The sequence below is a fragment of the Hemiscyllium ocellatum genome, chromosome 30, assembly GCF_020745735.1.
Source record: "Hemiscyllium ocellatum isolate sHemOce1 chromosome 30, sHemOce1.pat.X.cur, whole genome shotgun sequence".
Classification (NCBI taxonomy): Eukaryota; Metazoa; Chordata; class Chondrichthyes; order Orectolobiformes; family Hemiscylliidae; genus Hemiscyllium; species Hemiscyllium ocellatum.
Genome location: NC_083430.1, coordinates 54,765,669 through 54,778,161, shown reverse-complemented (window position 1 = coordinate 54,778,161; position 12,493 = coordinate 54,765,669). Strand labels below are relative to the sequence as shown.

General features: G+C 46.8%; 1 protein-coding gene across 1 annotated transcript; it reads right to left on the bottom strand.

Annotated features, from left to right (window-relative positions):
* Window positions 1–1,171: 1,171 nt before the first annotated feature.
* On the bottom strand, window positions 1,172–5,001 carry LOC132830057 (testis-specific serine/threonine-protein kinase 3-like). Its single transcript, XM_060847523.1, has 2 exons — window positions 4,857–5,001; window positions 1,172–1,839 (listed from the first exon to the last, which is right to left on the bottom strand). The coding sequence occupies exons 1-2, from the start codon at window positions 4,999–5,001 to the stop codon at window positions 1,172–1,174; spliced, it is 813 nt and encodes a 270-aa protein (XP_060703506.1).
* Window positions 5,002–12,493: the final 7,492 nt, after the last annotated feature.

The window sequence follows — 12,493 nt, the reverse complement described above, 5'->3', positions numbered from 1 at the left end:
TGCTGCTGATCCATCGAGCAACTCACTGAAGCTGTTACCTAGTATGGAGACGAAAACGAACATCTGAAAACGAACCTTCCAACTCAGCGAACAAAACTACATCCATAAGTCCCTAAAGATTAGGAAAAAATGCATAAAACTTGTAATCTTACCATCACAATCCATTAATCTTATTCTTGTTATGATTGAAGTTAGGTGATAATATTTCCCATTGGCCAGATCCTGGTTCTCCTTTCTCTGTAGGTGGCCCGCTGTGGCCTGGCTGTGCAGTGCTATCTATACACAGAGCATGTTGTTACAAGTCTAGAGCTTTCTGCCGGACGCCTGACTGGCTTTGTGTTTGTGTGTGGGCGGGCTACAGCCAGAAATGAAGGACACTTCGGGTCAAGCTGTGTCTGTTCGGGCATCTTGTTTATTGGGACATATCAACTTGAACCTTTCAACCCACCAGAGCGTTTTGAAAGCAACACGTGGACTACTTTGACGACTTTCATTAAGGGCTCAGTACTTGCCCACCCTGAATAAAAACAAAACTTTACAAGGTTCTCTCGAGCAGAGTTTGATGTTTGCTGCTCAAACCAAACACGTCTTTTAACAGAAAAGTTATTGCATGATCAAAAGAGAATTGACCAAAACTTTTTAACGCTCTTTAAAGCCAAAAGGAATTAATAACGTTTCTATTTCTTGATGTTCCCTCATTACTTGTTTAAACTGGAGGATTGTTACGAACTTTAAAAACGTACGTGTCTTGTGCTCGAGTTATCCCTCGGTGTGGAACCTGGATCCGCCCTCCAACCTGTGCATATCCATCCAAAGCCCTGCTTCAGGCCTTACACACAGCTTATACACATTGTAACTTCTAGTAATGTGTAATAGATTGTGAATGTTCATACCCACCAGTCGGTGATAACCCAGCATGACAAGTCATATATGAGACAATATTCACTGAAGCCAATTGCAATGTTGTTACAATGTTTATCTTGACAATAATGGCCAGTATTGCCCAGGGCCTGTGCTGCCATCCAGTGACATATGTAAAGCCGTGTTTTTCCAATAATTTTAGACACTCTGGAAATTGGGCTCTACGCCAGCAGCCAGTGTCCGTTCGTACCCTGCGTACTGCATTGTCACTTTTTTATAAAGGTGAAACGACCAGTTTTGATTCTCATGTTTATTGGCTGTCTGATAACCACGGATGGAAGCAGACCTCCTGGATTGGAGGTCTCAGACTGCAATCGGGTTCCAACAATCTTCCAACAAGGTCTCTACATTCTCGGCTCAGCTCCAGGTGCTGTGGGAACGCCACCCCGTTCTGCTGCAGCCACAACATCTTGGGAATGTTGGAGTCATCGAAAGGCAGGTGTCCGCACAGCATGATGTATAACACAATGCCCATACTCCAGATATCACTCTTGATGCTCTCATGTGGAACTCCCTGGAGAACCTCGGGTGCAGCGTAAGCTGTGCTGCCGCAGAATGTTTTGCTTAACTCAGCTGTCCCGGTCCGGAAATTCTTAGCGAAGCCGAAGTCTGCCAATTTCACATTGAAACTTTTATCCAGAAGCGTGTTTTCACATTTCAGGTCTCGATGAGCAATACCACAGTCGTGACAATATCGAATTGCTGCTACAAGTTGACGGAATAAGGTTTTTGCCAGTTCTTCTGGTAACGGCCCTTCCTTTTTGATGTGTTCCAGAACATCCCCACCTTCCGCTAGTTCCATGATTATACAGATCTTGCCATCGTCACTCTCCCAGATTTCGTGAACCTTTATGATATTTTTGTGATCCAAGTTCTGTACTATTTGCAGCTCTCGTGGGAGAAATTTGTGGATGAAATCTAGAAACGGAAAATGCAATATTTTTTATGGTTTGTTCTTTGTTGCACGCAATTAACATTTTGCTCCATGACCTTTTGATATTGAGTAGAGGACGGTCTGCATGTGATTAGATGAGATTAGATTACCTACAGTGTGGAAACAGGCCCTTCAGCCCAACAAGTGAGCGGCGTCAGCAGTATTAGCTACTAGCAGATAGTGCTGGCTGTGACGGCAATGCCCGTACCCCAGCAATGAATAAGAAAATCCTTCCACACAACTGCAAGTGCACTCTTAAAACACACTGTCCGGATATATCAGCAAACCAGATGTTGAGGTGTTTTTGGTGACAAAGTGGTAATGTCTCTATCTCCGAGCTACGAGGTCAGGTTCAAGGCTCACCTGCTCCAGAGGTGTGTAATAACATCTGTGTGATTAGAAAATATGTGGTCTGAGGGAAACAGAGGCCAGAACTGTGCACGGTCTAACTGAAGGATATGGAGACCGGAACTGTGCGCGTTGGCTGGGTATATGAATAGGAAGGGTTTGGAGGGACATGGGCCGGGTGCTGGAAGGTGGGACTAGATTGGGTTGGGATATCTGGTCGGCATGGACGGGTTGGACCGAAGGGTCTGTTTCCATGCTGTACATCTCTATCACTATGACTCTAAATGCTCAAGTTATTGAATAACTAACTCAAATTGCACGTTAAAAAAAACAAATGTCTGATTCGTCTTCAAATTCTCACCTATCAGGAGCCAGTCAGCTGTAGCATTGTTGTTTATGCTGTAGCTGTGTATCTCAACCAAGCAGCTGTCAGTACATCTCAATAATCAATAAACGATGTAGTATCCTTGTCCGTGCATTTTGTTTTTGCAATTTTGTTGGGAGCCGGAAAGGTAATATGTTAACCCTGTTCATACTGATTCCTAGATTGTTTTCTGTTTTATTTCCTATTGGGTTGCAGGATTCTCGTTAAATCAGAACTGTCCCTGCTGTTCACACATTCTGAAATCTTTCAGGATTTACTTTATTACCCTTTCCCCTCTAGTCTCTTATTATTCTCGTTTTGAACCATCGGATTTTTCTCAGTACCTGTAGCTCAATCTACTCCCTGCTCTATTTCATACTTTTTTCAAAGTTAATTCCACTCTAGGAGGGTTTAGATCCGAAATATTGTTTCTTTCCCCCACAGCTGCTGACGGAACTGTTTTCGTATTAGACGTGAGGAACTCTCCTCAATTTCTTCCCTGGCCTGAGGCGTGGTGACCCTCAGGTTAAACCACTCTCAGTTGTCTTTCTCTCTAATCAGGGAGCAGCCCATGATCCTCTGCTACTCTTAGGGACAAACAAACTGCAGATGCCGGAATCCAGGGTAGACAGGCAGGAGCAGGAGGGACAGGCAGGAGGCTGGAGGAACACAGCAAGGCAGGCAGCAGCAGGAGGGACAGGCAGGAGGCTGGGGGAACACAGCAAGGCAGGCAGGAGCAGGAGGGACAGGCAGAAGGCTGGGGGAACACAGCAAGGCAGGCAGCATCAGGAGGGACAGGCAGGAGGCTGGGGGAACACAGCAAGGCAGGCAGCATCAGGAGGGACAGGCAGGAGGCTGGGGGAACACAGCAAGGCAGGCAGGAGCAGGAGGGACAGGCAGGAGGCTGGGGGAACACAGCAAGGCAGGCAGCAGCAGGAGGGACAGGCAGGAGGCTGGGGGAACACAGGAAGGCAGGCAGGAGCAGGAGGGACAGGCAGGAGGCTGGGGGAACACAGCAAGGCAGGCAGGAGCAGGAGGGACAGGCAGGAGGCTGGGGGAACACAGCAAGGCAGGCAGCATCAGGAGGGACAGGCAGGAGGCTGGGGGAACACAGCAAGGCAGGCAGCATCAGGAGGAACAGGCAGGAGGCTGGGGGAACACAGCAAGGCAGGCAGCATCAGGAGGGACAGGCAGGAGGCTGGGGGAACACAGCAAGGCAGGCAGCATCAGGAGGGACAGGCTGGGGGAACACAGGAAGGCAGGCAGCATCAGGAGGGACAGGCAGGAGCTGGAGAAGTCAACATTTCGCGTGTAAGCCTTGTTCTACCTGTGGGACTGTCACAACTTTATTAGACTCAACGGTTTGGCTGTTTACTTTTTAAATCCGTTATCTTTAGATGCTAGTCATTAAAGATTTATACAATGTGACATCCCGATTACAGGGGCGGCACGGTGGCTCACAACACCAGAGTCCCAGGTTCGATTCCACCTATGGCTGTCTGTGTGGAGTTTGCACATTCCTCCCACAGTCCAAAGATGTGCAGGTTGGGGTGAATTGGCCTTGCTAAATTATCCATAGGTTAGGTGCCTCAGTCAGAGGGAAATGGGTCTGGGTGGGTTATTCTTCGGAGGGCCGGTGTGGACTTGTTGGGCCGAAGGGCCTGTTTCCACATTGTAGAGGATCTAATCTTAACAAATACCGTTGGCAGGTATTTACAGGCTGGGACAATAAATCTTAATTCTCACTCTAAATCTAAAACTCCTCCTGGATTCCCCTGACATGTCTGTACAACTTCAGGAGTGGATCACTTGAGTACAATGAATTACTGCTCCTGGGATTAAAAATGAGTTGCAAATTGAAGTCCTTTTAAAAAGTGAATGGAAGCTGAAAAAAGTCCCTTCATCTTATTTTGCGAAGGTTTTATAAATAGGCGAGGGGATTATTTAGAATTAGTCTTGCATTTTTGGCAGATGCACGGACTCCAAGTAAAATGTGGGGATTTGTTTTAATTGTCAGCTCGTGTGTGATGTGCGCCATGGTCCCAGCAGCGTCTCTACTCTGGGTAAAGGTCCCATCATCATTTCGGGGAGTTACTCGCTGTGTTAATCGTTTCAAAAGTCAAATAATTGTCGCAGCAACTGAGTATTGAGCTGAGCTGGAGAATGCGAGTTATTGGTGCAGGTTTAAGTGCTTCAGTGATAGCTGCACGTCATCAGGTGGACGTGAATTCTGGAGCTAATGAATTGGGACGGGTTTTTAAGAAATTGCTTAGCCGCCGTGTGCCTTACCCTTTGGTACTGTCTGTCGGTTGATGATTTTGATGGCCACTTTCCTCTGCTGATCTCTGCAGTAAGCTTCCTTCACTTTGGAATAAGTCCCCTCCCCGATCGTGTTCCCAAGTTGATATCCTTTAGACAGGAGCAGTTTTTCCATCGCTTCTCATCCACTTTCTTAACGAGTTTCAACGATCACATTCCTCAATTTAGCCAGTTCCACGCAACCTACCCAATGTTTCTCGGCTTCCCAGCTTATTTCTAAAATCGGACATTATATAAAAAAAAGCAATCCCGGGTGTGACCGCCCAGGCAAAATCAGGCCAGCGGATATAAATGTGACTTCATTATGATGCCATAATTTACCTGTTACTAAGGAGACTTTGTGCTGTCTGCTCAGGATGTCTCGCTGATATTCAGGGTTTGAAAAGTCCTTACACCTCAATCCTTGACTTGTCTGAACTTCTTGAGATCGGGACCATCGGGCTCGCACCGAGATTGGAAGCTCCGCCCCAGGTTTCACCTCTGGACCTTTCCGCTTCCTTCACCAACTCCCTCAAACCACAGCGCCTCCCACAAACTCGGGACATTTCTCTCAATCCATGGCTCACCATTCCGCCAGGGAATCAGGAAAGTGACGCGGTTCTACTTGAAGACCCGAAGTGAAAATCTCGGCAAAGGCGGCCTGAGAGATTGGGGTCTGTCCAACTGAGAGATTGGGGGTCTGTCCACCTGAGAGATTGGGTTGGGGTCTGTCCACCTGAGAGATTGGGGGTCTGTCCACCTGAGAGATTGGGTTGGGGTCTGTCCACCTGAGAGATTGGGGTCTGTCCACCTGAGCGATTGGGGTGGGGTCTGTCCACCTGAGAGATTGGGGGTCTGTCCACCTGAGAGATTGGGGTGGGGTCTGTCCACCTGAGAGATTGGGGGTCTGTCCACCTGAGAGATTGGGGTGGGGTCTGTCCACCTGAGAGATTGGGTTGGGGTCTGTCCACCTGAGAGATTGGGGTCTGTCCACCTGAGAGATTGGGGTGGGGTCTGTCCACCTGAGAGATTGGGGGTCTGTCCACCTGAGAGATTGGGGTGGGGTCTGTCCACCTGAGAGATTGGGGTCTGTCCACCTGAGAGATTGGGGTGGGGTCTGTCCACCAGCCCCTGCAGTCTCCACAAACGTTGAGCCCCATGTTAATGCCGAAAGCAGAGGCTGCTCCAACCTCACCCCTACACCAGGATGTCTTCATTTCCTGTTTCAATTTGACCTCGATTCTAAAAACTGACACCAGGGTCAGAACTTGTTCCTTTTGACTGTTTCCTGATAAAAATTTACAAACATAATTCTCCATTTATGAAAAATCGGTGCCATTTGATTTGAGATGCAGACTGCCAACACGTGTCTGCTCCGCAGCTTCTTTCTCCTGTGAGATCTGCGCGGAACAGGGTCATTTTACAAACAGCAGCAGCGAGGAGAACACCAAACTCGGATGGGCTGTGTTCATTTTATGATTGAGATGGCTATCGGGATCGCGAAATTACCAAGGACATTTGTAGCGACAAAAGATTCAATAGTTTATGTTTTGGAAATTTTAATTAAATATGTTTACACTATTGCAGCACACGTGTGACAAGGGCGATGGTGGTTACTACATTACTGACTCGGGGATAGTTTGCATTCAGTTAACTGAATAAATTTGAAATATATAAATGATTTGGAGATGCCGGTATTGGACTGGGGTGTAGAAGGTTAAAAATCACACAACGCCAGATTATAGTCCAACAGGTTTATTTGGAAGCACTAGCTTTCGGAGCGCCGCTCCTTCATCAGATGGTTGTATCTGATGACCTGATGAAGGAGCAGCGCTAATAAACCTGTTGGATTATAACCGAGTGTTGAGAAATATGTAAAGCTAGTCTCAATAATGATCGCCAGAAAACAATTGAATTGATATAAAATCCACCTATTTCACAGTGTCTTTGAGGGAAGGAAATCTGCACTACAGAGTCTGAGGTAGCATGACTCCAGGTGAATAGAACAGTCTTTGCTTCTGAACTGACTTAGCAAATCACACAGCTGTATTAAATAAGATTAAAACAGATCCACCATTTAGTATTGTATTCAGACAAACCCTGCCCGGCCAAACCTGCAAAATTCTACTCAGTCACATCTGGGGACATCTATAAAGAATTGGGAGAGTTGTTCTACAGACCAAACAAGCGACAGTCACACTCAGAATTATTGTTGCCTACACCCAATGTCCTTGACACTACCAGCACTATCTCTGGGTAAGCCTTGCCCCACCAGCAAACACCAGCAGCATAAGGCCTTCATCAGGAATATGCAAGGGAAAGGGGCAGAGATTTAGATCGGTGGTGGGGCTGAGGGCAAGGTGGGTGATAGGTGGTTGCAGGTGGGAGATAATAGTGGTAGGTCGATGGGGAGGAGGATGGACAGGTAGGACAGGTCAGGAGGGAGATGCCGATTGGAGGGTTGGATCTGGGATGAGGTGAGGGGAGGAGAGATTTGGAAACTAGTACAGTCAGTGTTGATGCCATGTGGTTGGAGGGTCCCAAGGTAGATGAAGCATTCTTCCTCCAGTTGTCAGGTGGCATTGATTTGATGGTGAAGGAGGCTCAGGACTTTCATGTCCTTGTGGGAGTGAGAGCAGAGTTGAAGTAGTCAGCAACAGGTGGTGAGGTTCTTTGGTGTGTGTGTCCCAGAGATGTTCCCTGAAATGCTCTACGAGTTGGCATCCTGTCTTCCCAACGTAGAGCACAGGAGGCCATTTGGTCCATCATGCCTGCCCTGGCTCTAAATTTAAGATGTAGTCTTACCACTACCTTATATAACTGAACCATGACATCTTTACTTTTATGTTCAATTCCTTTTGCAATAAATAATAGCTTCCCATTAGCCTTTGTGATTATGTGCCATATTTGCATACTAACTGTTGATGTTGCACATTATCAAAAGTCTTTTGGAAATCCAAGAACAGTCAATCCATAATTTCCCTTTATCCACTGGATAAAGAACTCTAATAGATTGGTTAAACATGATTTCCTTTAGACAAAACCACACCAACTCTTCCTGATTACCTTGAATTTTTGTGAGCGTGTAGCTATAAGAAATGCTTGAGTCTGATACCTTTCCCAAGATGTCAAGATAACAACTGACTTTTAATTTTTTGCCTCCCTTCTTGAATAGTGGGGTTATATTAATCACTTTTCAGTCTGATAGTGCCTTTCCTAAACAAGTGAATTTAGGAAAATTAACACCAATACATCGATTACCTCATTAGCACCTTCTTTAAGACCATAGGATAAAATCCATCTGGACCATCAGTTTGGTTTGTGCCACTTCCCTTGTGATTGTAAGTCCAATATGTTCCTTTCTTCCTTCCATATCCTAATTTACAGATATTGCTGGAATGTTTTTATACCCTCTATTGTGGAAACTGACACAAAATATTTGTTAATGTCATTTGCTGTGTCCTTGTTATCCTTGTATCCTTGTTTTACTGGGCTTTATTGGTAGAGGAATTGAGTTCCGGAGTCCTGAGGTCATGTTGCAGTTGTATAAGATTCTGGTGCGGCCTCATCTGGAGTATTGTGTGCAGTTTTGGTCGCCATACTATAGGAAGGATGTGGAGGCATTGGAGCGAGTGCAGAGGAGGTTTACCAGGATGTTGCCTGGTATGGTAGGAAGATCGTATGAGGAAAGGCTGAGGCACTTGGGCCTGTTCTCATTGGAGAAAAGAAGGTTTAGGGGAGATTTGATAGAGGTGTATAAGATGATTAGGGGTTTAGATAGGGTAGACACTGAGAACCTTTTACCGCTAATGGAGTCAGCTGTTACTAGGGGACACAGCTTTAAATTAAGGGGTGATAGGTGTAGGACAGATGTTAGGGGTAGATTCTTTACGCAGCGGGTTGTGAGTTCATGGAATGCCCTGCCAGTAGCAGTGGTGAACTCTCCCTCTTTATGGTCATTTAAGCAGGCATTGGATTGGCATATGGAAGTTATTGGGCTAGTGTAGGTTAGGTAGGATTTGGTTGGCGCAACATCGAGGGCCGAAGGGCCTGTACTGCGCTGTATTTTTCTATGATCTATAATATTAAACCACATTCTCTCTCTAAAGGACCAACACTCACTTTATTTTCTCTCTTCCTTTATAAGTATCTGCAGAAACTCTTGCTATCCATGTTTACATTTCCAGTTAGCCTCCTTACATTTCTCCGTCTGATCAACCTTTTAGTAACTCTCAGCCATTCTTTATATTCCGTCTAATTATCTGACCTGTTAATCATATTGTGCAGTTATTCACTATTTCCTTAAGTTTGACACTTTCCCTAGCGTGTTTAGTTAACTATAGATGGGGGTCTTCCTTCAGATATTTATTTTAAACTGGGAATGTATTTATTCTAAGTATTCTTAAATATTACTTAAATATCTGCCACTGATTTTGTACTACTGAATTATCTGCTAGGTAAAATATTCCAGTTCACTTCAACTAGCTCAGCCATGCCTACATGTATTTAAGTTTTTTAAAAATCTTTCTTAGACCTAATAATCTCCTTGCAAATGGGATGTAAAATTCAATCATATTTTGGTTAATTCTACCAAATGTTGCTTAACAATAATCACTAATTAACCCTTTACATACTTGACCCAAAGTCATCTATAACTATTGCACAAATGCCATCCATGGTTAACATTGATATTCCTCCACTTTTGTCTAACTTTTTATTTTTCTCAAATGTAAAATACCCCTCAATATTCAGGACCCATTCTTTATCATCCTGAAGTCTTGTCTCCATAGTGGTTACCAGATTGTATTTACTTACTTCAATGTACGATATCAGTTCACTTACTTTGTTATGCATACTACACACACAAATAAGAGCCTTTATTTTTGATTTCTTTTATTTTTGTAACAGCTAGTCTTGATTGTCGGTGTATTCCTAATTATCTGTGCCCTATCCAGCCATTGTCTGACCCTCATTTCCCTTGCTATTATTTTCCTTCCTTATTTGTTCCTAACCTTTGATATATCACATCTTTCCACATTTGACCCTTACTCCATTATTTTATTTAAAGTTCTCTCAACTTTCCTAGTTATGCAGTTCACAAGAACTCTGGACCTGGAATGGGTCAGCGATGCAGCACCCAAGGTTACAGTCCCCATTTTCTCAGGTCTGGTGCCCCATGCACTGGAACCCACTTCTCCCACACCAGCCTTTAAGCCATATGTTAATCTCATTCAATTTTATATGGAAGGGGCTTCTGGTTTCTAATGTTGTGCTTATCGCCACATACTCTCCAGGCAGATCTCTTAATGGTTCTGTTTTGTGTTATGGACCACGGTCATTGGATTCTCCCTCTCTTGTTCCTCCCTAGTCCTGAGCAGATGTCCTGAACCCTGGAGACTGGACTCACAATTTGCTCCAGGGAAAGGAGTTAATCCTTCTCACTATACAATCACCTACCCTGCTATTCCTTGTTGCTTCCCCATTGGAATGGCTTCCTTTGCCATGGTACCATAGTCAGTTTGGTCATAAACTGTGCAGACTCTGCTCAAACCTATTGGATAACTGCAGAGATACTCTGCTCTCAGTATTCCTTTACTTTCTTCACAAACAGTCTCAACTTTCTGTCCCTGACCACTGACTGAATCTGAAAACCCTATCCTAACTGATGAAATTGCCTCTTGGTGTGAAGAATATAAGTACCTCTCCCTCCTCTCCTCTCCCCTCCTCTCCCTCCTCTCCCTCCTCTCCCCTCTTCTCCCTCCTCTCCCCTCCCTTCCCTCCTCTCCCTCTTCTCCCCTCTTCTCCCTCCTCTCCCCTCCTCTCCCTCCTCTCCCCTCTCTCCCTCTCTCCCTCCTCTCCCCTCTCTCCCTCCTCTCCCTCCTCTCCCCTCCTCTCCCCTCCTCTCCCTCCTCTCCCTCCTCTCCCCTCTTCTCCCTCCTCTCCCCTCCTCTCCCTCCTCTCCCTCCTCTCCCTCCTCTCCCCTCTTCTCCCTCCTCTCCCCTCCTCTCCCCTCCTCTCCCCTCCTCTCCCTCCTCTCCCCTCCTCTCCCTCCTCTCCCTCCTCTCCCTCCTCTCCCTCCTCTCCCCTCTTCTCCCTCCTCTCCCTCCTCTCCCCTCTTCTCCCTCCTCTCCCCTCCTCTCCCCTCCTCTCCCCTCCTCTCCCTCCTCTCCCCTCCTCTCCCTCCTCTCCCCTCCTCTCCCTCCTCTCCCCTCCTCTCCCTCCTCTCCCTCCTCTCCCCTCCTCTCCCTCCTCTCCCTCCTCTCCCCTCTTCTCCCTCCTCTCCCCTCCTCTCCCTCCTCTCCCCTCCTCTCCCTCCTCTCCCTCCTCTCCCCTCCTCTCCCCTCCTCTCCCTCCTCTCCCTCCTCTCCCCTCTTCTCCCTCCTCTCCCTCCTCTCCCTCCTCTCCCTCCTCTCCCCTCCTCTCCCTCCTCTCCCCTCTTCTCCCTCCTCTCCCTCCTCTCCCTCCTCTCCCCTCCTCTCCCTCCTCTCCCTCCTCTCCCTCCTCTCCCCTCTTCTCCCTCCTCTCCCTCCTCTCCCTCCTCTCCCCTCCTCTCCCTCCTCTCCCCTCCTCTCCCTCCTCTCCCTCCTCTCCCTCCTCTCCCCTCTTCTCCCTCCTCTCCCTCCTCTCCCCTCCTCTCCCCTCCTCTCCCCTCCTCTCCCTCCTCTCCCCTCTTCTCCCTCCTCTCCCTCCTCTCCCTCCTCTCCCTCCTCTCCCCTCTTCTCCCTCCTCTCCCTCCTCTCCCTCCTCTCCCCTCCTCTCCCTCCTCTCCCTCCTCTCCCTCCTCTCCCCTCTTCTCCCTCCTCTCCCTCCTCTCCCTCCTCTCCCCTCCTCTCCCTCCTCTCCCCTCCTCTCCCTCCTCTCCCTCCTCTCCCTCCTCTCCCCTCTTCTCCCCTCCTCTCCCTGATATGTTGTAGTGTCTGCAGTTCAGTTCCAGTTCCTAAACCCTGTGCCAAAGCTGCTGTAAGATGAAACAGGGAGTTAGGATGTGTTTGCCCTGGATCACAAAGGTATCCAGGAGCTTTTACATGCTGCTGCCATGTCACATCACTTGAACGTCCATCCTTAATGAGTTTTAATTATGTAATTATATTATTCACTTATTTAAGTTGCTATTTATTTGTTTTGTTGTTACCAAATTGTGTGCTATGTTAAATGTTAAAATAGCCGCTTACTAGACACTCACCACCCAGGTAGCTCCTGTCTTTCTGACAGAGCAAGAACAAAATCTAATCAGTCTGAGTGAATCTAACTCTGTTTCTGACTGACTTTCATGGGTCCTTTTCTCACCTGTTCTTCCAGATTATATTGATTCTTTGTCTTGGGATTCCCCATCATCTGTTCTTTCAGGTAATGCTGGCAGTCCGTTTCAGGATCCCTCCCTAGCTCCTCATCCTCTAGGCAATTTTGACTCTCTGTCTTGGGATTCCCTCTCTCCTGCTCCTCTCCTCAATCAAAATAAAAGTGATAGATTTCATAAGCAGTGCTATCAAACATATTTACTCACCAATGACTGGCTCACTGATAATTGGTTAAGTTTCCATCAGGGCCATTTCGCTCCAGAAATCATTACAACTTTGGTCCAAACTTCAGTAAAAGAGTTGAATTCCAGGAGGTAGGAGTAGACTGGC

Bases quoted from the DNA above. Each gene is read 5' to 3' on its own strand.
- LOC132830057 (XM_060847523.1), bottom strand. From the start codon at position 5,001: ATGGAAAAACTGCTCCTGTCTAAAGGATATCAACTTGGGAACACGATC. The intron at 1,840-4,856 runs GTAAGGCACACG...TTCCGTTTCTAG, and splicing joins CCGACAGACAGTACCAAAGG to ATTTCATCCACAAATTTCTC.